The 27,155-nt window shown below is 40.1% G+C and overlaps 2 protein-coding genes across 2 annotated transcripts; both read left to right on the top strand.

Moving 5' to 3' along the window:
- Positions 1–489: 489 nt before the first annotated feature.
- Positions 490–9,171, top strand: LOC148338154 (uncharacterized). Its single transcript, XM_088293488.1, has 4 exons — positions 490–510; positions 1,498–1,849; positions 8,656–8,714; positions 9,031–9,171. The coding sequence occupies exons 2-4, from the start codon at positions 1,498–1,500 to the stop codon at positions 9,169–9,171; spliced, it is 552 nt and encodes a 183-aa protein (XP_088149614.1). The 5' UTR covers positions 490–510.
- Positions 9,172–13,380: 4,209 nt separating this feature from the next.
- LOC148338153 (protein NSUN7-like) lies at positions 13,381–26,345 on the top strand. Its single transcript, XM_088293487.1, has 10 exons — positions 13,381–13,508; positions 13,702–13,854; positions 14,794–14,977; positions 15,426–15,648; positions 16,342–16,485; positions 17,069–17,170; positions 19,749–19,884; positions 21,480–21,624; positions 25,421–25,625; positions 25,945–26,345. Exons 1-10 carry the CDS (start codon positions 13,393–13,395, stop codon positions 26,343–26,345), a joined length of 1,809 nt encoding a protein of 602 aa, XP_088149613.1. The 5' UTR covers positions 13,381–13,392.
- Positions 26,346–27,155: the final 810 nt, after the last annotated feature.

Below are 27,155 nucleotides of genomic sequence, written 5' to 3'. Positions count from 1 at the left end.
TTGGTTCTTCACACAGCCACGCATATCACTTCCGTGTTTTTGCCCACTTTGAGTCTCTCTCTCTCTCTCGCTCTCTCACACATTCTCTCTCTCTCTCTCTCTCTCTTTTCTCTCTCGCTATCTCTCAATCTTTCACTCTCTCTTTTGCAAAAATTCTTCTAGTTAAAGGAGGGAAAGTCAGGTTAAACATTTTCTCTACAATAATGTATTCTTCTCTGCTCGTGTGTGTGTGTTTTTAAAATATATTTTTATTTGAAATATTTTTTGTTGTAAAAACATCTTCTACCTACTACTACCATAAAGCATGATCAAATGATATTTCAGAGTTGTTGATACACCTTCATATATTTATATGAAACAGCCTGACGAAAGTGTCTAAAAGTGATCTATAGCAGCTAGTGCAAGGTGTTTACGAGGGGGCGCCTACCCCTCAGCGTCCCTGAAAAGACCCGCCTTTCCCGCTGAAGTTTGGAAAAAGCTTGTGGGCGCCATCTGCTGCATCCGATTAAGGTTAGTGCTTTTCGACATTTCTTCTCATTTGCCCCAATACGGGTGTTAAACGCTAACAAGCTACATCGCCCTTCACCGAGGGGAGCACGCAAAGATTAAGATTGATTCTTGATCCGCCGCGAACGCGACTTTGAAACCTGCCCGCTGTTGCCATAGAGATGGTGGCGCGTCGATTTAGGAAATGCCAACTTTGCTTTGCATGCTGCGTGTATTCTATCAAAGAGCGTAAAATAATATAAACCAAAGTTCAATTTCAGGGATGGCCGTCACTTTTTAAAGTTCAGTTTTTCTGCAGTGAAGTAGGGAAACAAGTTTATGTAATAATTCACTTCCACTGATATATTTTTGGTGCTGTTGTTGCGAAAATGCGTGCCAAACATTAATTTCCAACTTTTTTCTTAGTTATTTAGTTGTCCAATTTTACGAGTAGTCTATACGGAAGCATATGATCTATTTTATTCGAATACTGTTTCACTAATATTATTTGTAATTATATCTTGTAAACAAACTCATAATATCCCGCAGAAGTAGAGCATGGGTCTCTAATTTGCAAGGGCAAAATATAGACTATTTTTGCTGTGTAATATTTGTACACTCTGTAGGAAGTATTCTGTAATTAACAGCAACACTGTACATAATGTTACAATAATGAATTGTACGCCCCATGTGTACAGTATATGAATTGCAGTAATTCCTAAACAATAAAGGCGGTACATTATTGTGCCATGAGCACTCAACAGTGTGACACATGCAGGTCATTAACCAATTTCACTTAAATGGGCAGCAAATCATTTCTTTACTGCAAATAATGTATCTTTATACATCTACCAGTGAAATATAGTGACAGGCTGATCATTTAATTGCAATTCTACAAGACCTCTGTTTTCATCATTATTGTACTGCATATGTATAATCATTGTATTGTATCAAATATTTAAAATATATGCTGTAGTTCGATAAAGGAACATTGCTGTCTTGTGATTTCAGATGTCTGAGCACACACAAAAAGAGACAATAGTACCAAAAGTAAACAGTGGAATGTGCCGTATTGCTTCCAAATGGAAAACAAAGAAACCTGTTTCGCAACATGACGGTAATCCAGACCCCCGCAGTGGTGACCCTCAGCCCCTCCCGGATCTCATGAACACCAGCCAAGGTCAAGTAGCTTTCCCAGACAGCGTTTACCTGCTGGCATCCGTCATCTTCCAGAACAGCCACCGGGAGAAGCCTGCGGGCCACCAGCTGGTGAGGTATGGCGAAGGGAGGGCACTGCCATTGCCACAAGTCAAAGATGAGATGCTACGTCCTGCTTATGAGTTGGCCTTCAATACACTGAGATGTAAGTCACCACTTCTGTGAGTTGTCTTGCTTTTAGATACACATTTGTGTATGCTTAAAGTTAATCTTCAACACACTCTTGACTTTTGACTTTCTTGTAAAGACTAGAACAGGATGATGAATGAATGAATGAAATGAATGTGTTGCAAGGGGTAGTGTTTATCTTGTCAGCTTCGCAGTAAAAAGTTTCTGGCTTCATATCACTGCACAGGATTTTCTGGGTAATCTTTATACTCCCTTCATACTTGAGTCAGTTTCCTCCAGGTAGTCTACTCCTGCTTCCCCACTACATCCCAAAAACATGCCTGTTATGTTTTGTTTTTGGAAAGTGAGTTCGATAGGCTCCAGCTCACCTATGACCATAATGAGGAGAATTGCTCGAGAAAAATAGATGGATTGATGGCTGGATGTCAAACAAAAACCAAGGCAATATATCCCATAGGAAATAAAAATAATCTACTTAATGCGTTCCAAACACCCAAAAAGTTTAACTTTTGTTTGTTTTTGTTTGTTTTTTTTAATCGAGAAGAACTATAGTTTAACATACAGAGAACAATGTGTCGTAAGCATAAATAACAATGAAATGGAAAAATGACCTTAAAAATCACTTTTACCTTTATTGAACTTAAAATTGAGATTCAAGCCAATGACTTTATGACCTTAATAGTCAGTTAGCAGCCTGTGTTGGTAAAAAGTTTAAACTGCATGGAAGCAGTGAATTACAGTGTAGCATGCGCTGGGGGACATTTAGTGTCGCACCCCATAACACAGCAACGCCTCACCATCATCAAATTAGACTGACAAAAAGTGAAGTTATAAGAGAAAAAGAGACAGAGAAAACACAGAGTCTGGGCACATCTGAGATGTAAAAGAAAGAACAGTGGAACCAAAATTGGCAGATACGTCAATGATACAACGTGGCATGATAATACGCTGACTCATAAAGGTACGCATGCGTATGAAAAGCTTTATGTGGGCGATTGATTCCATGAAATGACCAGTCAAGTCATTTGAGCGGGCAGATGTGTTTGGCATGGTCACTTTTAAACAAAATAAGTGTATGAAAACCAAATCTTACGACAAAGGTGTCAGAAAATTGAGGTTCCAGCGTATTTTCCGAGCACTTTGCCCACAATAAAAAAATCTTGTTGCCTCTTATTGTCTAATACAGTGAACCCCTGTATATTTACCATCTTGTGTCATCTTGGTGCCAAGGAACTTTGTTGATGAGAGATGAGAAACTTCATCGAGACCAAATTTGTGCCTTGTTGCCATCTTCTGTCATCTTGGCCCCAAGGAACAATGTCGGAGTGAGCTGGGGAATTGAGTTTGGACAAAAGTAGTGCTGTGCCACAATTCCGTGGCATCTATAGACAATTCAAAACATTTCAGCAGAACATCAAATGCTGAAAAAATAGTTCATTATTTGCGGTAGGGCTCTGCCAAAATTCCACACGAATATCACCGGTTTCAGTGTAGTATATAATTAAGGGTACACATGCATGACTTTGGAGTAAGAATGTCAACAGCAATATTCATTTGGATAAAATTTCGCTTTGATTAGCAGAAAACCTGTGAGTGTGAAGATATTAATTTGACAAGTAGAATTGGATTCAGCAAGACAGATGGAGGGCAAGGAGCAGGAGAAAATGCTCTAATCACCACCAGGGGGAATTTCCATCGGACACTTCAGATCAATTTGTCTCATGGTGCGTTATCTGTATAAGGGTGGGGTCTTGCTGGCCGAAGTCACACAGATGGTGACACTGACGGGAAGGTGAGGCAGCGAGGGGGGCTGGAATCGATAAATGTGTTTGTAGTAGATGGAGAGGTCATGTGGGTATCGGGAACACCCTCACAGCCATGAATGATTTGGCTCCATTCCGCTATCTATCCACTGAACCGTGACAGGCCAGGGGGCTTACAAGCCCCACTCTTAATGCAGATCATAGCTGAGCATCCATCATCCAAGGCCCCGGCGCTATATGACACCAACACAGATTAGTGGAACACTGCAGGTCATACCACGCACATTTGAGGAGGATGGACCGAATTGGGCTGGAAATGACATCATTTCAACAACAGACCACCAGTGAATGATTTAAGAATATTTTAAACACCTCAAAAGTATTTTCTCTGAATTTATTCACCATATCTTATTTATAAGCTCAATGTATATGGAAATGGAAATATGCTCATTTGTAAACTGTAATGAGTCCCATGTTAAAACAGAGGCAAGGTACACTGTCGTGAAGAGGAGCCACCATTAAGCAGTTTAGGGAATAAATGTATACTATGACCTGGATACAGTGAGAACGTAATGACTTGAAGCCAATTTGATTCATTGTGCAAGCTGTGATGCCCCCAGGAGAATCTTCCCAATGGGTTGTACCGGGATGAGGCTTCTTTGTAAATTAAGTACAAAACCATTAGAAACTACAGTTGTCCTGAAACCTGCATCACTCATTAATTCTTTCTTAAATATAGAATTGATTTGATTGGCATAGGTATATCCACTAATATGAATTATATAATAATAATAATAATAATAATAATAATAATAATTATTATTATTATTATTATTACAAAAACAAAACAAAAAAGGGTTTGGACTTGATTGCCTTCCTTACATTTTAGACAATTTATTTTTTTTGAGACGGCCATTTTCTGTTCTGGCATGAGAGTGCCCAAATACACTAGGGCAGGGTACTTGAAGGAGAACTAAATCCTCACAATTTTAAAGCAATAATTCATTAGACGTCCCAGTACTCGTCAAAACACTGTACAGTAGTGTAAATATTTTTGTTCTTGGAATAAGAATGAGGCAATAATTCATCAACGTAAGAGGGGGTGGTGGCGATATGTTGGGGAAATTATTGACGTTACAATGCCAGTATGGGGCACTCTGTTGAATTATGCAGACTGGTTGATTGCAGAGAGCGATGGCTTTTACAGTTTCTGTTCTATTGGTCTGTCACCATGTTGTCTGATATTTTTTGTGTTATTAACCTCAATTTTAAAATGTTGACAACAGCTTGAAAACAAATCTATTAACGCTCTTGAATACTCCACTGTCTGAAAGTGTTGTAAAACTCCGCCTCTTCCCCAACTCGGGGGAGCCGTGTGGGTGGCTTAATTGTCGCCTCAAGGTCGAGAAGCTGAATGTGTTTAGCCAATCAATAGGTTAGATACATTTGAATAAGCCTACTTTGTTAAAAACGGATAGCTGTGATGTTTCAGTGCACTGAACTTCGTCAACCACAAAGGTAAGTGTGTGCAGATTTATTACCATCTGTTATATTGCTTATTCAGCTCATCACTTTATTTATTGCATCATGGCTGTAAAACAGGGATGTCAAACCCATTTTTGTTGCAGGCCATATTATAGTAACAGTTTCCCGCAAAGGGCCATTTTGTCTGCGAAACCATACAAATATTTAATCGCCTCATAGTACTAGATATACTGTACACCATTGGTCCCCAATCACAGGGCTGCGGCCCGATACCGGTATGCGGGCCACTTTGAGCCGGGGCGGGGCTAAAAAAAACTTGCAATACTTCCGGTTTATTTATTATTTGAGGCTAAAAAATTTTGAAAGGTCTTCCAAAGATACAACATCCGACGTTAGTTAGTTGGTTACACTTTTGTTATTACGACACGGCTACCGTGGGCCATAGCCAACGCTAACAACAGAGAAACAACTGTTTGTATTCTTAACCATGTGGTGTGGCCGTATATATATCACATATAGCAGAAACTGCCACTGCATGCATGGATTTTATTTTGTGGGGGAGCTCTTTGGGATGAACTAAATGAGCAATTGGGATTTTCTTTTCCAACCGTCGAGACTTTCGAGTGGTTGATCCCAAAAAAATTAGCTAAGCTCATTCTTAACTTGAAGAAAACAGTCAAATGCCATTGAGTTTATATATTGATCTCTGATTAGATCTCTTATCTGCTGTAAAGAAAAAGATAGTCCAGTAATCTCTGTATTAGAGGAACCTGTCACTGTGACTGTACGATCGATAGGTGACAGTCTCTTCGTGTTCGATTTGACATTTACTAAACACGGTTGCCAAGACGACAACTGCTAGCTGCCAAGCGTTCCTAATATGGCTTTCTTGATTGTCCCTTGCAATGACACGTGGTGCATTTTGGGCCTTCCGTGGGAACTTAATCCGCCTCTTAACCAATCATGGCAACATTTTACAAACTGTACAAAAATGCAATTAATGACCTTCCTAAAGCAACAAACATAGTTAACTTGTTACCTTCCTCCAAACAAATCGTGACTCTGAAGACCCTGACCAGATGATATTGACATGGCAAAATTAATTGCACCAAAAAAATCTATCACACGGTACTGGGGGGGTCAAGAGGCCAAGTGACACTCTTTTACCCTGGAGTTTGATGACTTAAGCTAACGTCACCTAAAATACGCCAACATTTTTAAAAAAAATATCTTTCTTTTTTACAGGTGCTACAAAGTTTAACCGGTGTCTGCTAAAATGTATTTTTGATTTACCAGGGTGTGTTGAAACTGTGAAACTGCGCCTGGCATTAATGTGTGGATATTTTTTATGGGACTGAGGTAACAGTGTTCTACAGGGAGCTTGAAACTGGCCCAAGAACTGTCTGCATTTCCACAGGTTCCGGCTGATACATGCATGTGTGGGTCTTTAAAACGTATTGGGGGTATCAGCAAAGAGTAAAACAACAAAAGAATGATCACACCTCGTAAACATAAAGGTCATATAGAGGTCAGAGTGTGCCTTGAAACAGACCGAAGACATGCACTCACAAGAACAAGTACCTGCAGTGTCGCAAAAAATAAACTTTGGGGTCGTTTAGTGATCTCATGCATGTGTGTTAATGTAGTTGACCTTGTCTGTGGCTATTCCTCCCCCACTTTTCCTTCACTCGCTACAGACTATTCATTCTTTCCACCCCTCTGAGTATTTCTGCCCAAAACTGTCACATGACTGCGGCAGCCGTATTGCGACTGGAGACACTCTCTCGACCACTTTGTGTCGGGCTAGATTTAGAGCATGAAAAGCAAAGTCTTTCTTTTTTTTTTGTGTGTGTCCTTGACCACAACCACAGCGACTTGCGCCACATGGTATGCCTCTGCAAACATTCAGCATTACAGATTAAGTTGCACTTTAGAGGTGGTGATAGTAATGGGTAATTTATTGCAGCTTCCTTTTTTTTTTGGTTGCTCCTCGATTTAATTCAAGTGCAGTCAGGTGTCACGATGTGGAATCCAGCCAGACCTAAAGGTTTTGTTTGACCATATGACACAAGTTTGTGGTCTTTAAGCGAACTTTTACAATGTGTAAATGTTTCATCTGTAAACGATTGATAGATGGATACTTTTTACATTTTCTTCAATCTGCAGTGTCTTTACATCATATGGCTTACCAACAGCAGGGATGATGACTCCCTTTCGCATCCTCTGCTTTTATTGGTTATAGCCTAAAGGCTCATCTGTGCAGTAATGCTTACTACTGTAAATTGTAATATCTCCCCAATGGTTACTTCCCTTTGGGGTATGGTGTTTTTATTTGTTTGCAATATATATTTTATATTTAATGCAGAGCAGTGATTTATTTATCATATAAACTTATCTCATAGAGCTGTTTTAGGGGTATCATATTTCTTCAAATAGTAGCTGTTATCCCAATAATTTTTAAAATGTGGTACATTTGCTTCTGTCTCTGAATGTGTTTCGGATGTCCAATGCATTTAACATCTTTCCACTTTCTGTCCAAAGTAGGACAACAACCTGTTTTGTTTTAACCCAAAGATTAATAAAAAAAAATATTGGAACTGATGAAGAGTCGATTTGCGGATTAAACTCTGACATCCTGCATTATTAATGTGTTTTGAAGTAGTTTTTTTTATTTCGGCACAAGGGCATGTGACTTTTTCACAGCCACCGACCACAAATAAAACAACAATATAAGAAAATAAATGAGGCAGATGAAAAATCAGATTAAGAGTAATTAAGATCCAAATAAGGGTTTAATCACAGGAGATGAACCCTAGTCTAATTATATTTTGTTTTCTCGTTAAATTGCAGGCAGAATTGAGAATTTGTCTCCAGGAGCCTGTTATGCTCTTGCTCTTTTGCCACTCTTTTGTAGACATGCCATCTTTTATCGTGTATGCCGTTCGTCTGTTTTTCGATTTATATACTCCGCAAAATGAAAATGTGACTTTTTTGTTTCTCAGTCTTTTAAGGGAACTGCAGTGATTTATTTATCAGTGAAAACGTACTTATGATGAAAACTGTTTTTGAGGCGTAGAATGTCTACCAAATCCACAAACACACTGAACTAGACCACTCCTCTGGCACAAAAATGATGACACACCCATTTTTATGCCGAACACATGGCGCCAGTCTACCAAAATGGGCCCTTATTTTTTTTTTTAGAACTGTCTGTTTCCAAAGATCTATTTAATTTTCTGTAATTGAATACAGTTTCAATTTTTCTGCAATTTAAGCACAATGCTAACTTTCATACTGTTCATGATCTTAAATGAATTTATGATGTTATTACATTTACTTTTTAGGAATAAAGCATTTATTTATTTATTCAGGAACAATTGGTCTTACAACGGTACTGTATTTTGTTGTTGGTCATCATGGTGGTTCTCAGAGAGCAATGTATTTTTTTAGGTGGTAAAAAATTGGAGAGTTGCTGTCATAATGTAGAAACACAAAGGCCAAAATATGGCATGAGCATTTATTATAATCCATCAAGGTAAATGGATTTAAAGTTGTTGCATTTGTTTTTGCACAGATCAAGAACTGCTGGAGGATGTCATGACTGACGGTGGCGCTTTCATCTCTCATCCGATAGTAAGTGAAAACTGAAAATCTGTCAAAACTGTTGAAAACACAGAGTTTGCAGCAACAAGCACAAACAATTATCTCCTTTATTTCACTATGAAAAATCCAACCATTCACTTTTCTAGTGTGGCCTATTTTCCCCTCGCGTGTAGCATTTTTAATTTCACAATCTCACTCCCAAACTCCCTACCGAGAGCTCTCTCCAATATTCATGTCCTGCTGTTCACACCGCACACGCTCTTTGTTCCGATCTCCAGCCTCCCTAATCACGAAACAGTGATCCTGATGGATTGCATTCATGTTCTTCTCTTGTCCACCCACAAAGGACCGCGTCTTTTATGTCCTCTGTCACTCCAGAATGACAGTCTGCTCTTTGGAGTCCTTTGTCTCAAATGCTCAGGGACAGACTTTCACGCCATTTGTAAATGACATGGACTCCTTCAAGGCAATGTCATATTTGGGCTAAAAGGTCGCAGAGGTTTTGGAAAGAAGAGCTTCAGGACACAGTGGATGCATTTACATAATGGACAGACACAAGTCCTGTATCTCAAGACAAACCAAATCAAAGCTTCAGGAAGAAGAAATTGAGCCAATGTCTTACATTTTTAAGATTTGTTGATGAATTTTGCATCATTGCATTTCATCCTGATCCTAGAACTGATATTCTTTTCTGTTTTATTTGGTTTCAAGGTGTTTGGTTAGGTTATATTTGATGCTAGCAGTCTGCATGTAACGTGAACCATCGTCTTATTGCGCTGAGGGACAGCTACACTATTAATATTAATGTTGAGATGAAATCCAAAATTGCCTCGTATGATGTGGTATGTTTTTACTGTGAGGCTTCACCACATCTGTCCAAAAAGGATTGTGTAGAACTTTTTTTTTTTTTTTAAGTCCCAGCAATCACATGAGCGTCCCGCTGTTAGTAGCAAGCCCATCACTAGTGTACGGTGCCATTTGAACAAAGATGTACACCCTGGAGGAGACTGTCATGAAGTTACTTTTTACACTACTCATAAAAGATGCCAGGAGGAAGATGAAGTGTTCTTTTGCTCTGAAAACTTGGATCGTAATAAAACACACACACGCGGATGTGTAGTGAGCCAGAAAAGGGCAACACAGACAAGATGTGTTAGATGATGGAGCAGTCGTGAATTTTGATGATGGTCTAGTTAAGAAGCATACATCCATGGATCACTCCAGATTTGGGGGACAAACTCACACACAAAATAAAAACATGCATTTGTTGTATAAATGGTTGTCACGAGACAAAATTAAGCTACGTGTAGTAAAAGTGATTATTGTCACCCTCTAATATGGATTAAAAAAAAATAAAAAAAGGTCTACTCTGTGACCAGGTTACATATCAAATATGACATGCATATAAAATACCTTTTCAGCTTTTTTTTTTAAATATGATTTTGTTATGTGTGCGTACCTTCTAATTCTTAACACTGTTTCATCTCAAAAATATTTTAAATAGTACATATTCCCTGAAGCTTAGCATGCATGCTATTACTAAAGCAGTTTTAGCCAGCTAGAGAAAGTGACAAAAAAATGAGCTACATACATGACTCAGCAGAAATAAAACCATGAAACGAATTGCTCTGACAATGGGTTGACCTAAGGTGCACCTTTTGGATGAAATGACAAAAACTCATATTGCTGTTGTAGCTGCACTCAATATTTTTTTACAATTTTCACATCCTGTAAAGGTAACATCCGGCTATCTGAATACTTTTACCATAAATATGGGATCACACAGACACTTTCTCGCAACTTGTCAATTGCTCTTCCCAAGTATCGTGATGCAGATCGTTACTCTGCATCCTTCATGCAAGACAGTAAAGCTCAGCCACAATGAGACTTTAGAAACAGCTCCAAGCTTCTTTTACACTGCTGGTGTCTATAAAGTTCAACCTTGATGGAGACGGGAGGCAACGGTGGCAGCACACTGGCGGGTAAAAGTGACGTATCAGAGCACTTTGGGGTGGCGGTGGAAAGTGAGAATAAAGGCGATATAGAGACAGAGTTTGAGTTGTAAAAGAGCCCCTGGCATACTGGATCACAATGGAGTGAGAAAATTAACCCTAAATCCTGGGGAGAATTGAAAGAGCCTGAAGGACAACGGGGAATGGAGGGACTAAGCAGGAATAGCCCTACACTCAGTGTGAAATGAGCCACGTGAAACATTCATCTAATACACTGTTCCATTTTATGTCCTTGAACTCATGTGAAGAAAGCTTTTTGTTATGTTACCAAATTTCGACTGACATGACTTTGCATGTATAGTGTTATCATATGTCATTCAAACACTGCCATTGTGATATGCCGCTGCTATGCTTGCAAGCGACCTGCTCAAATATATATGAACGTCTGATGATGTAATACACAGACGTGATTCCAAAAGGTATGTTTGGCACACACACAAAACTGCTCATCACTAAAAGAACTCCACACTGACAGTGAAGCGTGGTGTTGACATCTTGATGCAACTGGGATGATTTTCTTTGACAAGTTCAAAGTGGAGGGAATTACGAAAAGTTTTAAATAGCACAAAGCCGTCTGCCAAAAAGCAGAATAAAATGTCTGGAAAACCCGACAAGAACAGCTTAGCTCAATTCAAGGTTAATCAGAAGCGTTTTAATTGGTACCAGTTTGTGTCAACTGCAGATTTAAAGAACAAATACACAATGGAGCCGAATATAATTTATAAAGAATATTTTATCCTTGCAGACAAAATCAATGAAAATCATTGCTTTCAAACCATAGCAAGCAAACAACATCGCTGATAAGTCATTGATTATCAGACCATCCAAAGTCACCCTCATAATACAAACAGGTTAAAATAAGTAAAAAAAAATAGAATTGTAAATATGAGATTTTTTTTGTGATTGTGCTTTTTAGGAGATGATGATTAGAATTAATGCGATATTTATGGCAATGTGCGAAAAGTCATCAACTGTCTCTGACAATCTCTCTGATACACATCTTTCAGTTTGTGAAAAGATAAAACATAAATAAATAAATACAATTTCAGTTGTAGGGTCACTGATGGTGAAGTGGTACACTCGCCTGAGTTGTGTGTGGGCAGCGTGGGTTCCGTTCCCACTCAGTGACGATGTCTATGTTTGCCCTGTGACTGGCTGGCGACCAGTTCAGGGTGTAGTGCGCCTTTCGCCCGTAGTCAGCTGGAATAGGCTCCAGCACCCTCCCGCGACCCCGAACAGGATAAGCGGCGTGGATAGTGGCATGACAGTTTCAGTTGTTTCAGGCCACATTGATAGGAGAAAAAGTCTTTCAATAACCTGAAAATTTTTTCTACATCACACAAACCTGGCATTTGAACTGGTGTATCTTGATATTTTATAACCACTGAAATTGCATCGTGTCCCTTGATAAAAACAGGTCTGACACTCTAGTATTATAAATAACACATTATTCAAACCAGAGCACGTTTTAATTAAAAATCTAAAAAAGAAATGATCAAATGAAGTGACATAACTGGGCTGTCTTGTTCTTTTTCTGTTCTGTTGCTGAGGTGACTAAAAACAGCCAACAGGTTTACTAGCCACTGTCACGTTTATGGGATACTGTTATCCATCAATGCCATGACTGGGAAGTTTCCCACAGCCAAAGATTTAAACTTGGCAAAGGCCAAGTGGTACTTGATGTACAGAAAGTATTTTATTGTTGTATTATTCCTTGTTGCTTTGGACAAATGCATTGGCAAAAGAAAAAAACAAACAATTATGTGCAATGGATTACTTCAGGGGCGGCACGGTGGCCGACTGGTTAGCACGATGGCCTCACAGTGAGTGACAGCATCGGGCGTGGGTTCGATCCCGGCTCCGGCCATCCTGTGTGGAGTTTGCATGTTCTCCCCGTGCCTGTGTGGGTTTCCTCCGGGTACTCCGGTTTCCTCCCACATTCCAAAAACATGCATTGTAGGCCGATTGAACACTGTAAATTGCCCCTAGGTATGAGTGTGAGTGTGGATGGTTGTTCGTCTTTGTGTGCCCTGCAATTGGCTGGCAACCAGTTCAGGGTGTCCTCCGCCTACTGCCCGAAGATAGCTGGGATAGGCTCCAGCACCCCCCGCGACCCTAGTGAGGAGAAGCGGTATAGCTGATGGATGGATGGATGGATGGATTACTTCAGCCTGTCTGACGAACTGTATGTGATCATCCTCTGCTATGTTTAAAAAAATTATAGTAGAAGTAGTATTCTGGCATTACCCTATTAGAACACCATCTGCTACTAATACAGAGGTCACAACTTCAAGTGTCGCACGAAATACTGATATGGAAAAGTATAAGGCATTGCTATCTTTTGTGATAAATTGTTGACTCATGCACTAGTTGGAAATATTTTTCTTTAACTTAAGCTTTAGGGATTCAACGCTTTGTGTATTCTGCAGCTGTGACTTCCCACTTGAAATCTTGAATTATATTATATATTGGAAATGTAGAATTTGGGAGCTATAATTACATCGGGGAGAAGGGACCTATGCTACAATTCACTGTTACGATGCCAAGTTTGGTCATTTGAGCTTCCAGCATATACAAATATGATGTTGTGCCCCTTAATGGGGCCACAAGTCTCCAGACATACTCATGCTTTATTCATTTCCTCCCCTCACCAAATATCAGCATGTGTTGCTTTTGTCCTCCAGCCAGATGATCAGATGAGCCTTTTTGCTGTCATGCTCTACGACTTCCAGGACAGGAAGTTTTTCCCGCAAGAATACATGAGGGAGGAGTCCATATTGGAAGTCAGAGATGTGGAGAACTATCTCATCAGGTAGAGAAATATAAACTGATCCCAGCTGACTTGTGATGAGCAGCGGGGTCTAACCTGATGAGGTCAAGGCAAAAAAAACTGCAGCCGTTGCAATTTGAAAATTGCATTCTATTATTTTGAGATGTTGATTTGAATACAATTAATTGTCTCTTAAGAGAACAACGATAACCGTACAACTTTATGTTATTCTCAGATCTAAAATAAAGCTGGAAGCCTCACTGGCCCGATACAGAATCAAACATGACCTTTCATCTCTTGACTGCGTTCTGCCCGAGAGTGTGAAGGTGAAGCAGGAGAGATCCAACAGGCTGCCACTTTATGCATGGGTCAACACACTGAGGAGCAGGTCAGCACGCACGTGCACACACGCAGTCAGAACCTTTGCGCACACATTGAATGGATGAGTAGGTACTCGTTGACTAAATGACGCTCCTTTTGCCACTGCATGCTGACTTTTGAGTTTGAGGTAGTGCTTCCTTATATATTATATCCCAGGTGCCCAGCTGACACCCAATTAAACCGTGCGTAAGTGTGTGGGTGGGTGCGTGCAGGTGGGTGTGTTACAATATACAAAGGAATCTTCTGGACGGGGCTGATTCACTCAGGAGTAAATTGTGCCACTGAGGACAGATTCAATCAGCGACAACCCTCAGCCAGCTCTGAGATCGGAAAGGTCACACCTGGGATGCGGGCCAATGGATGTGCGTGTGTCTCCTAATATTTTTGACAGCTCGTAAAACAGATATAAAGTCCTTTTAAAAGGCCACGCAGCATTTCTATTGTCTTATATATCAATCCAGAAATAGAGGACAATTTAGCTTCCAACATATTTGAAAACTGGATGATGGCAATGGACTCAGTTTGGTAGTCCAAAAAAGTCACCTCCAGTAGAAACTAATTGTAAATTACACATAAAACAAAGATTTTTTAAAAAAACATGCTAACAAATAGAATTAATACATGTGATAGAAGAAGGAAAGAATGTTTGAACACAAACAGTGGAGCAACACATCGACAGGTATGATAATACTCAAAAGCATATATTCTTTCTCCTACGTGAAGAATGGCTACTTTAACTGCAGCACACCAAGTCTTCATGAATGTGTTTTACTGCTGCCCAGTGCAACTCGTTAAACATTTATTGAAGATTTCTTTGTGGTAGAGGCTGAAAGAGATGAATGGTTTTGGGGTAGGGCAGAAAATGTCCCCCATTTGTGGAATGAGCCATACAGTGTAGTCTCTCTTCCACCACCCAACTTTTCCTCCACCTCTACTTTGCTTCCAGTCTGGATGAGGTCCAAAGTGTGCTGACGAGTGCGGGCTTCTCCCAGGTGAATTCATTCAGGCAATTGGAGGGGCAGACCTTCTGCCAGGATCCCCACTGTGAGGATTTGCTGGTATTCCCTGCTCAAATGAAAGCGAGGCTGGATTCCACCAAGTTGCTTCACAACCGCAAACTCATCATGCAGGTTCAGTGCACACACACACACACACGCCTATACGTACACACACAAACACAAAGGACTGGCAGCGGTGTCCTCTGATGTTTATAGCTTATGTCTCAAACGGATTGCAAAGCAGCATGCAATTCCTCATGACATCCAAGATGAGTTTGCCCGCAAACTACAGTAATATTTCACATCACTTCCTCACATCATATCACGCATCAATATGAGCCATAACAAATCTGTTGTAGCATGCTTGAATTCCCAACCTTTATCAATTTCTCAAATAACATTTAATCATTGCGCCTTGTTGATTTTTCTTGTATGATGAGTCCAGATCATGTTTTCTGCCTTTCTTTTGAAATATCTCTGGTCATTTCAGAGTTTATTCTTCCAAAAATCTTGACGCCTAAATTGTCCTCAAATTCTGGAATAACCCTCAGTCTTTTGCTCATCTTTCATTTGTTTGCAGGATAAGTCTTGCAGCCTGGCCCCAAAGGTGGCGATCTCGCTGCTACCAGATGACGGGGACATTCTCATCGTGGGCAGTTTCTCCGGCCTCACTGTCTCCCACACAGCCTCGCTCTTTAAAGAGAAACATAAAGCCAAGTCCAGAATCCTTGCTTGTATCAGCGGTCTTACGGATACTCAGAGGGAAGCGATGCAGCAAGTCATGGCCTGCATGGGCTGCAAGAGTAGGGATGACCATGGATGTCTCGCCAGTAGTTACGGGCTTGTTCTGAATTTTTCCTGATCAAATTAGTCTTACCAAGAGCATATATGACTCGTTTGGCATCATTATTCCGACGTTAAGTTCTTTAAGACTCTGATGACCTTCGTCGTGCAAATAAGGTTCCATTCAGAATAAGCAATAAATAAATGAAGGACTCGGGTGGAGTTTACAATCTTTGGAGCATTAATGAAGTCCTAAGTTAAGCAAAATTAGATTGCATCCCTAATATATTATGAATAAATTATACCTCTCTCACATAAATTAAATCTAAAGAAAGGAAGTAAAAAAAAAAATAAAAAAATCGAACAAACAATAAAACCATCAAGCTAATTTGTATTTTGTAGATATTTCACATTGGGCGTAAATATGAGTGAAGTCTGTAGTTGATCATTTTAGGAAAATGAGCAACCACATAAAAGCCATGTTTTTTTTTAACTTATTCCAAGTGCAATGTTTCTGCTCATCCTCTGTAAACGTGGGACAGCATAACTGAAAAACTGATCTTGGAGGGTCCAGCAAGAGCAGAATATAAATAAGTTTTGTCATAGATGATACGACATGACTCCTTCTTGTGACTGCCCCAACCAAAAAAAATAGATCACAACTCCTACACACTTAGTAAATAAGGCCCTTTGTCCCTGTGAATCTTGTTTAGATGTGAAGCTGATAAACGAGGCGTTCCAGTTTCTCACTATTGGTGACAAGCGTCTTGCAAAAGTGCGTCTTATCCTGTTGACTCCCAGCTGCTCCCTGTCTGCAGTCAGTAATCCACTTGAGTTCATGCTGCAAGAAAACAGAGGTAATTACGAGTGTGCAGGTGTGTTCTTCGTAAACCAGAGCTATGTCCGACAGTCCACCCTGATCCCCAAATCCCCTGTTCACTACATTGTCTATAATTTTATATATATTTACATATATCGATATATATTTTTTAAATAGCCGTCCCCTCATTCTGTTTTACAGACAATTAACTATTTGCTCTTCGTGGCATATCACGTCATGACCGTATTAAGATTTTAGGCTATTTATTATGAATAAAAAACATTTATTTTAAATTGTAGTTTATTTCCTTTGTTGTACATATTTTCAATGAAGTACAATGAATTAATTATTTCCATGGTGTACAGTTACTGTATCACTTTGATATTTGTGTTTGTGTCATGCTGTTTTCCTGCTCGCAATGCATTGTGGTCTCTATTTACCTGTTGACTGTTCGCTATTTTTCTAAGTGCATTGGAGGTAATTTGGACTGTAATACATTTGTTTTTTTGGACATTTGTACGCCCTTAGAAAATGGCGTAACTGCTTAATAGTGCATTGTATCGTGTGCACATTTGCACATTAAAATGAAAAAAATTATTTTATGTGTTTCTTATATTCAGACGCCGGCTTACTGCAGGACTTATCCCAAGGTTCTGTGACCCAGAGCAAGCTGGAAGCTTTGATAGCACAGCAGAAGGAAGATATTGATCATGCATTAAAGTGTGAGTGTCGTAAACCGCTTGTTATCATGCTGGGACACACACCGACGCAAAGGCAGTGCATGCATAAGCTCTGTGTGGAGCCTTGATCACCTCTCTGACTGACTGCCTAATTATCTAATCTCATACTACACTGTAATAGAGCAGGCATATGCTGTCCCTGGGAGATTGTCTGTCCTTAATTAGATATGCTAATGTCGGTCAGCAATTATGTTTTAAATACACTCGACATTGCACATTCTAATGCCAATACAAAAGTTGTATCACTGTAAGGGAGGTATTGATTTAACAATGGGTGTGCTGTTGTGTTGTATTATTATCTCAAAAAGTTCATTCTGCTTGCACACAGCCAAGGATATCAAACAAGACTCAGGGGAAGATTTAATTCAATTTTTTTTTTTTTTTATTCTGTGTCAGCGCAAGTTCTTACATTGTGGAGGTAGGAGGACTCACGCCTGCAGTCCGTCAGTCCATCACTGATGGTCTGTCGTTTTGATGGCGAATGACATCAACTTTGACGCAATGACGGATCAAGCACAGACAGAAACATTTTTTCCATCGGTCACATGAATCGCCACTAAGTCCGTCAGAACAGACTGAATTAGGAACTTTCTGTCCGTCAGTGATGGTCTTGCATTTTGCTGATGATTAGCTCAAAATCTCAGTTCCCATTCTCCAAGCCCTGCTCCTTTATCGGGTCGTCCCGGCCGGTTAAGGGAAGCTGGAAGACAGCAATGACATGGTCCCAAATTGTAATTATTGCACCAGTCACCACACTGTTATTTTTTTTTAACTTCCTTTGGCTGTGTCTGCTTGTGCTCCGTCTGCGTATGACGTAGTAAGTACTATGTTGTTGACGCCACGCCGTCACCAAAAGACTGACGAGTTACTGACGGTCCTAAAATGGTGGTGACGACGTCTTAATTTTGCGAGGTCAAAAACATGGTAAAAATCGCGACGATAGTGTGCCTTGGATTGACCGTGACGTGCTGGCAGGCCGGTCACTGGCGCACGACGAATAACAGACCGGTAAAAAAATTCTGAATTTATATTGCCGGGTCTTTAACAAAAAGAGTTTTGCTTCCCATTCAATTCAGTGCATCTGTCCCACGCTCATTTGATACTGTCAGATAGTTTTTTCTTTTGTTTGTGTCAGTAATAAAGCAGTTGCGGGGTCTTTTCATTTGCGGCAATGAAAGCAGCTACTCTCATCCTTCTGCCATCGATTGGCCCACCCAAACATTTCTGCTAGTGTAGATTTTTTCTAATGGGGCTGTTAATTAATGCTCAGCGTTTATTGAGTGCCTCCGTCCAGATGAGTCAGTGGTCTCATTTCAGTGTGTCATGCTCAAACGCCCACTTCCATACTGCCCTAATGTCTTTCGAAACACAAATGTCAAAATGTTTCCATCACACATTTGAGGTGTACACGGCCTTGCAAATCAACAGAATAGACTTGGTTGAATGAAATAATTAATGTATAATGTCCTGATGAGTTTCACCAAATGGAGGTTTGGTGATGAGTAGGCGACAAGAACATTTGGCTTCCTGTTTTAATTGGGCATTGCTTTTCAGTGCTGCACTTGAGATAGGAGTGTCCTTTTTTTTTTTTACATACAAGTTTGGCAATGTTTTTGTCTTGAGATACGAGCTAAAATTTCCCTGTGATTTGCTCAAAACACATTTACTTAGCTTTTTTGTGCTTATGGCAAAGTAATAAAACCGTTACTTTTCCGTCATCTGGGGGATTCTTGACAGAGGGCCAAGTTGAGGTGAGCTGAGGAGTTTAATTCAGACACTAATTGTGTTTTCTTGTCTCATTTTGTATCATGGGGTGGCGTGGCTCAGTGGCGGCATGGTTGTTTCCCAACCTAGAGGTTGTGGGTTCAATCGATGACCATTCTGACCACGTCAAAGTATCCTTGAGCGAGATACAAACCCCCATTTGCTCCGCTTCCAGTACGGTAGGTAGAAAAGCGCAACAAAAGTGACAGCCCATCTTGTGGTATTTACACAATTTTTTGAAGGGTTGTCAATTATTTTCCGATTTTCTCTCTTCTTGGCAGGGCATTGGTAAAACTGCAAACCAGATTTGAATAATGCCTCACTTCACTAATCCCACCCCCATTCGAGTCTCCGACCAAAGCCATGCCACTCACTATTTTCTGGAGGTAGATATTTCGCCAAAGTTTCAGCAAAGCCCAAGGTTACAGGCTAGCACAATCCCGTGGGGGGTGCTTGCCATGAGTGCGCTGGTGATTGAATGTCAAATGATTGAAACCTCGTTAGTCACACCTCCTGTCTCAGATTTTTTTTTTTCCATAAGTGTGTGGTGGTTCCATAAAATCATATTAGAGGTAGAAGATAGGGCCAGAAACGGGTGACATTTTCTCACCGATCATTTCACTTATGTTATGTATCACTGTCTGGTTGTGCTTAAAATATACATAATCCTAAACAAATGTGAAAATAAGTGATTTCTTTTTTCTTTTTTTTTTTCATGAACACAACCTTTAGAAATAATGCAAATAAGGTCATTATACAATCCAAAATGAGATATGCTGTTGTTGTATTTTTATAGTTCCCAAAGTTTTGGCGGTTGTTTACGCAACCTGCTCGTCACACCCAGAAGAGAATGAGGATGTGGTGACCAGAGCCATCGAGCAGGCCAACGTGATGCCACAGCAGGAATGGCGGCTCCGAAAAAACGAGTTGAGGTCAGTCTCAGTTCGCGAGCAAACGCTGCATGTGTTGCCGTCGCTCTCCTTCAGAGTGTGTTTGCTCTGCTGTCAGCCTGCTGAGGTCTTTGCCTCCCTCCAGGTAGACTTCTGACAAAATCACATAACACCTTCAGCATGCACTTAAAGGTGCAGCCTCATGCTTTTTAAATTCTGCGAAATGAGCGGAATACAGATCTCCGGTGCAGATTAAATTTATTCTAAATATATATATATATACTGTAAATACGTTGGTTTACCGATCATAAATGCAGACATTTTCTTTCTTGGAGACAGACTCTTCTCTGTACTTAGTCATTTTGTGGAAAATGCCCAAACTGACTTTTTACACACAAACAGTATCCTTGCAGATACTGAAAAGAAAATTATTTTGCTAAAAAGTATTTTTAACCAACTGCATCTCCCTGTCATGGCTCTAAATAGAAAGCTGTCAGAGTAGTTATTCAATATCCTTGATTCATCGTTAGGACCATCTATTAGTATGCTCTTTGTCCTTACTGCTACAATAGTGTCTTACACGTTTTTTCCACGACAGTCTTTTTCCAAAACATCTCTGCACTACTTTGGCATAATATTAGGATAGCTAGATGTGACTAGAGAGGCACAACTGTTAACTAGTTAACATCTGCGTACTACAAGCACTGCTAGTGAAGCATTAAATGTTAACTAGTAGAATTTGTTGATATCACTAATAGTCCTAGTGTTCATTTTTCCCACTACTAACATTTGGCCAACTTGTATCCCAGTTGTCTGACATAGTGAGGACAAAGCATGTACGAGTACGTGGACCTTAAGATGGATATGATGGATATTGAATACCGAAATGCTCAAAAAGCCACCTATAAAGCACCCTAATTGACATTTGTGTGCTACTAGTACTACTAGAGAAGCATGGAGTATTAATTAGTAGAATTTTATATCGTCAATATTAGCACAAGTTGTAGTTGTAACTGTTAACAGGTGCACATATTTGCCTAAATAGTGTCATAGTAGTTGTTGAGTATTTGCTGTCCTTGATATCCATGTAGTACACACTTTGTCCCTGATTATCATTCAGTACACTAGTAGAATAGCAAGGAGCACCAGTAGAATGACTTTACTGGATACTACGACTTCGTAATCTTTTTTTTTTTTTTTAACAAATATGTGACACTCGCCTGCTTCTTTCGCCTAAAAGTCTAACTAGTCCAACACAGTAGTTTACGGGTCAGGTCTAACCGCATTTTAGGAGGCCAAAAGTGGCAGTAGTAATAAAAAAAATTAAAAAAAAGAAAACGTACTAGTAGGTCACAGTCATTCAACCAGTCGTTGAATTGTCTGATCATGATGACAAAGAGTATAGTAGTACAGGACATTAAATAAATGTTCAAGCTTTCCATAGCCCAACCTACATAAAAAAATATTATTCAATGTATTTAGTGGTAATTGTCATGTTATATTGGTATTCAGGATTCATTTCAATCTGAGGTTTTTATTTTATTTCAGTGTTGCACTGCTCAGCGGTTTTATTGTAGTATAAAACTCCTACTTTAACGTTTAACTGCCCCTCCCGTCTTTGTGTTTACACTATTAAGACAAAGCCAAGCCCTGAATAATTCTCCAGACCGTGCAGGGGGTGGCGAAAGGCAAAAAGAAAACAACTCCTTCTTCAGGATGGAACCCTCTGAGCTGAGTAATGGCTGCTTCTTGGCTGTTCTCATGAGACAGGTGAAAGGAAAGGTAAAGTTCTTTTAGAATATAATACAAGGCTACAAAAAGTAACAGTAAAATGAGCAGATAAAAAAAACACACTACAAAATATAATTGTACAAATAATAATATTTAAAATAATATAGATCTAAAAATATATAACTATAATTATATTACAACAGAACATTTTACGTCGCATTTCACATGCACAATATACAACAGTGAAATTTGTTCTGTATTTCACCCAATCCCTGTGGAGAAACTGTGTCACACCGAGCGATCGAATCTAGAGTTTGTTCCAATACATCAGTCACAGGAATTGAGAATTTGCCTTGGACTTTGTTTGAGGATAAAAAGCACACTTACTCTGGGTTTGAGAGTGATCCAAGCTAGAATCGAACCAGGGGACGTCTTGGCCTGAGACACACTGGCGACGCTAGAGGGGGGGGGCAGGGGCACTGGCGCCACCCTGCAATATGCTTGTGCCCCCGAGGTGAAAAAAAAAATCCTAGCTCTGGATGAATCAGGAATAACAATGTCAATCTTCCACATTCCTACTACAAGAAGTGCGCATATATGAAAATCGGTGGAGCAAAGCAAAAGCAGCTAAAAAAATAAGATTATTTTATCGAACCCAGGAAACCCTTACATAGTGTTCATGTTAAATTTGGCTCATTTTAACACTTGACAGCTACAAAATTCCCATAAAAGTCAATCTTTCACCATAAAAATTTGAAGCCTTTTTCTGAAGCAACTCCAAATAGAGATCGTAAACAATTACAAAAAAAAGAGGCTTTGAGATGTTCCTTCACTCCAAATTTATTGTCAAACTAAAGATAAAACAAAGAGACTTACGTATTTTTCCCCATTAACCACAAAAAGGGAATTACTGTATAACAATACTTATATTCATAAATTCTTTATCTTCTGTGAAAACGCCTCATGTTAGTGCCGCTTAGTGTTGAAATAATATTACAGCAGCTTCCTAACAGGCTTACTTACCTTCTCCATGTATATCTGAATCTCTTTGTGATCGTATGCTCGGGTGACCCATCCATCCATCCACTTTGACTCAAAAATGGTTTGAACCACCCAAACCCCTCCCACATCTTCTTGTAGTCGACATGAGCCTAGCGTGAGAAGGAGTACGCAGTCTTCCAGTCCCATCAAGTAGATTCAGTATCTTGTATATCTTATACAAGCAGATTTGGCAAATTTCTCAACTTTGCCAATTACAAGATCGAATGTTTGCTGTATCGAACCATAGGCCATTGCTTATGTTGCTAAGTAGGTCTTTTATCTTGGAAATGTTACAAGTGATCAAACGTGATCCTCCTCTTCCTAATCTGCAACATTCCACACATTTACGACATATTCCTTCTCATTAGTGAATCTACTTCTAATTCAAGTGCCTCCTCTGGAAGCTGCTTCGCCGCACCGGGTGCCACGGCGCTCTTTTGCACTGTAGCACAATCTCCTCCTGGACCGTCCATCATGTTTTATTCCTCCATAGATAGGAATGAAAAGATAATCAAACCATTGTAGTGGTGCCTCAAACAGAGACCCACCTCCACCCCCACCCTTGCCACACACACGCACACCTGCAATAAACTTAGCTAATCAAAAGTTATTGTGGCCCTCTGAAAAGTGCCATAAAAATAGCAATTATCTAAGTGTTTGACTGCTGTCTGGCTTACGTGGGCTGTCATGGATGCGGCCATTTTTGTTCTTTATGGGCCTTCTATGCAGAAATAAACAAGAACAATAAAAACAGGGAGATTTTCTTGGGAATGTGGAGCAAATCAGAACCTAAAGGCAATGGCAATATGTGAATTGTACCTTTTTTCGACTTGTTTTCTTCATAATGTGGAGCGCAACATTCTACATTTTACATTTAGGGTGAGCTCAGGCCGTGTTGGTGGAAGTGAGCGATTTACCGAGGTTGGTGGGTGGACATGGAGGGGGAAGAGAAATTTATGGGGGGTGAGGAGGGAGAAGAAAGTAAGACGAGGGAGAGGATCTGTTGAATAATTCAATGTCCGCTGTCTGAATGAGTTAGCATCAATGAAGTTCAGGGCACCAAACACGGTAGTACCTCTAAACCCGCTTTACCTGTGCGCCCCCGGCTGCGTCGTTACACATCACCGTATGCATTTATTGTACACGTAATGCACATGCAAAGCAAACATACGTTTACCCACCATTAGCGACATCTCGCACAATCACGGTTACATGTTTGCATGTCAGCTCAAGCACTTAAAATCAAAAAGCAGCAAGTCTCTGTGGTGCATGTCGTGAATTATTCACGTGTTGAGGGAAGCGGTGTGGGCTGCTGATGAGACTGCAGGTGACCCTGCAGCCAGCAACAAGGACGTAGCGGCACCTCCCACGGCTGTCACTTTATGGAGGGGCTCTTTTGAAAATAAAAGTTTGGCGTGACATTTACATACCGTGGTCGCGGCTGGTCATTCTTCTGGTTTCATGATGGGCACATTATGTAATGAGATGCGATCGAAAAATTATCAAGAATAATAATTGTTACCGTCACAGAGGTAGTCATTTCACAATGTTAATTATTTAGTGTATATTATGACCTTTAGGGTGTCCCAAAAGTGACTCTACATGTCTTTATTTTCAATATTACTGATATCCACCTTAGGTTCCATGAACTAGTGTGCTCTTTGCCCTCGCTTAGTTTAGAGAATTCAGCATACTTTTGATGATTCTATAAGCGCACAAAATTTTCTAACCAATGAAACAGTAATTTAAGTGATTTAACATTAAAATGTCAATTATTGACGTTTAAGGCATCATTGTTAGTCAACACAACAAAACAAGCAAGTTGTTTGCTCCAAAAGAAATTGCTGAGTTTTTTTTTTTTACTCATGTCTTTAAATTGAGGGACAATGCAAGAGACAATTAGTTCTGTAAAATTTTTTGTTTGTTGTGAAAAGCTTCATGAACTGGCATTGGGCCGGAAAGAAAGACGTTTTTTTGACATTCAACCAATGTCAGTTGGCGAGCCATGGGAAAGGGAACAAAAAAAAAGTCTGAGCTGTCAAAATGCTGTCCATCTAAATACCTGAGATGAAATAGAAAAAAGAAAATTCATAGTAATGTGTTTAATCGCTATATTTTGTCTTAAAACGAGAAATAAAATAAGATAATCTTTTATAGATTTCAAAACGTGAAAATAAGCACATGCAGATTATAAAAAAAATAATCGAATCCAATGAAAAGCCATAGTGAGAAACTAGAACATCTAACTTTTTGGTGGATAAAATGGCATGCAATTTTCCAAAAGTATATATTTATTCATTTATTTTATTCTTTTTTAAAATTGTTTCCCTGAATCTAAAATAGTTCCCGTCTTACGCTTAGTGTCTATGAGATGATTTTTGCAAAATACATCAAGTATCTCAGACATTCAGAGGCTTCGGTTACCATTACGCCCTGCATTGACTTGGCTGTTTAGACACACAACTAGGTTTATACAAATATTAAAAGGTCAGTTTGTCATATTATTTTCTCTTTATCTAAATGATGTTCGACCAACTTTCCGGGAAGATGAAAAACGGGCCCTTTATTTATTTATTTTTCTAATGTGTGCTTCTCTTCATTCAGTAACTGCCCAGTGGGAAACAATTTTGTTATTTCATGTCCTGTCAAATATAGCTCTTGTATTTGATCAATTATGCAGTGGTTCTTGATCAGTAATTCTCTTACACGGATATTTGTAGCAAGATGCTAAATAGAAAAACAACAAGTCTGATTGATGATGTATGTTTACTTGTACAAAATTTTCTCCTTCTTTTCCTTTTAATAGTCTTCACAGCTGGAGCATACGGCAAAAGATGCATCACAGGCTGTGCAGATCAAGATGTCTGCCAACCGCAAGCCTGAGCGCATCAGGTCCCACCAGCCAACAAGAAAGAAGCGGCGGGGACAAACCATCAGGTCAACAAAAGTAACCGTGGTTAAGCTTCCCGAGAACCGAGCAGCCCCAAGACAAATGAGAATGTTGCCATTGGGTAAGATTTGTGATTGTAGTAGATCTGTTTTTCTTGTTTTGTTTTTTTTATTTTTTTGGGAGGAAAGAGACTATTTGAAGAAACCAGTCATAAAAATCCGCATTTTGAGGTCTAGTGCGCTTAGTCCTTATGAATTCCTTCTCAGCCTGGCTCACGTTTAAAATGAATTCCATATCTCTCTAGCTATCTGGTTCAAAAATGAATTCCATATCTCTCTAGCTATCTGGTTCAAATGTCTTTCTGTTCATGAAATACCTTTCTGACAAAAACCCTCCTTTGTTTTTTGATTCCTCACTTTTTTTTTTTCTTGCTTTTCAAGGAACTCCCCCCAAACCGCGCTTACAGCCATCACACAAATCCATTTCCACCTCCAATTGCACCCCAGAAAACTCCAACAAAGGCACCCCCAAACCAGAAAAGAATGCAAAAGCACTCATCATCACCCCTGTTGTCAACACTGTGCCTTCCGCTCCCATCCTGCGTCCGATGCCTCCTCCAGTCACCCCTGCGACATGTGCAGTCCGGCCCCGGCGGCTCCATCAGTTGGAGCTGAAACCCGCCGTTATCGTCCTGCCTTCTCAGCATCTTCCCCAGCCGCCACATCCTCATCCTCAAGTCCACATGCGGAGGACCCTGGCACCGCCGTTACCCTCCTCTCGAGCTATGGGAGGATTTTCTAAGGACACGCTACTCAAACATAAGCTGCAGTTTTATGTCTGAATCTATATTAAGCTAAGCCTGTGACAATGTGCACGAAAGCCGCTTCTCCGTTGTACTCGTTCGACCCTGAAAAAGCCTGGTCCCACCTTCTGTGGTTGCTTTTCCACAACACATTTTTGGGCCCATACAATTGCAATGGAGCCATTCCAACTTGATTCCAGAACTCAGGCCGGGGAGGGCCGTGACATCATTGTCATCTGATTGGCCAACAAACGTAGGTGTTTCTTAGAGCAATGTGGCAAGGAACGCCACTTCACATGCCCATTTCCTAGTTTTAAGCGAGTGAGTCAGCCGACCTCTTTCAAGTAGTAAAAATATAATATTTACAGTAGACATATGTTGTGTTTTCCAACAATAGTCACATATCCTCACACGGGTCACGGGCCAGATTCAAAATTACTGCCTCTGAACGCTGAGACTGGTGTTAGGCAGGAGGGTGAGGCGAGTCCCGTCTAACCTTCTAATGGTCTAAAAGTCCTCCTGCTGCAGCCCGGAGCCTCGTCGGTGCCCCAAAGGTCCACCTCTGGCCTTGCTTAATTGAACCAATTTTTTTAATCTTTCACCCCCCCACCTACATCCCCCAAAATGGGCATCCAGCCGGGCCGGAGGGCCGGACCGTTCCGTCCCCGGGACTGACTGCTCAGCTCTGGAAAAACTATTACAAAAAACCCATTTTACGGTGCAGCACCTTCCAATGCTTATTCAACAGAATACTGCGCCGCTGAAGTTGTTGTTACTGAATTTGTAAAAGCACATGAGCAAATTGCACAAGATTTTGGTCAATCTCACAAGAGCAAAGTTCAGTGAGCG

Source organism: Idiotropiscis lumnitzeri, chromosome 4 (assembly GCF_059441095.1).
Source record: "Idiotropiscis lumnitzeri isolate Australia: NSW breed Sydney's pygmy pipehorse chromosome 4, RoL_Ilum_1.0, whole genome shotgun sequence".
Taxonomy (NCBI): Eukaryota; Metazoa; Chordata; class Actinopteri; order Syngnathiformes; family Syngnathidae; genus Idiotropiscis; species Idiotropiscis lumnitzeri.
This window is presented reverse-complemented; position numbering and strand designations above follow the sequence as displayed.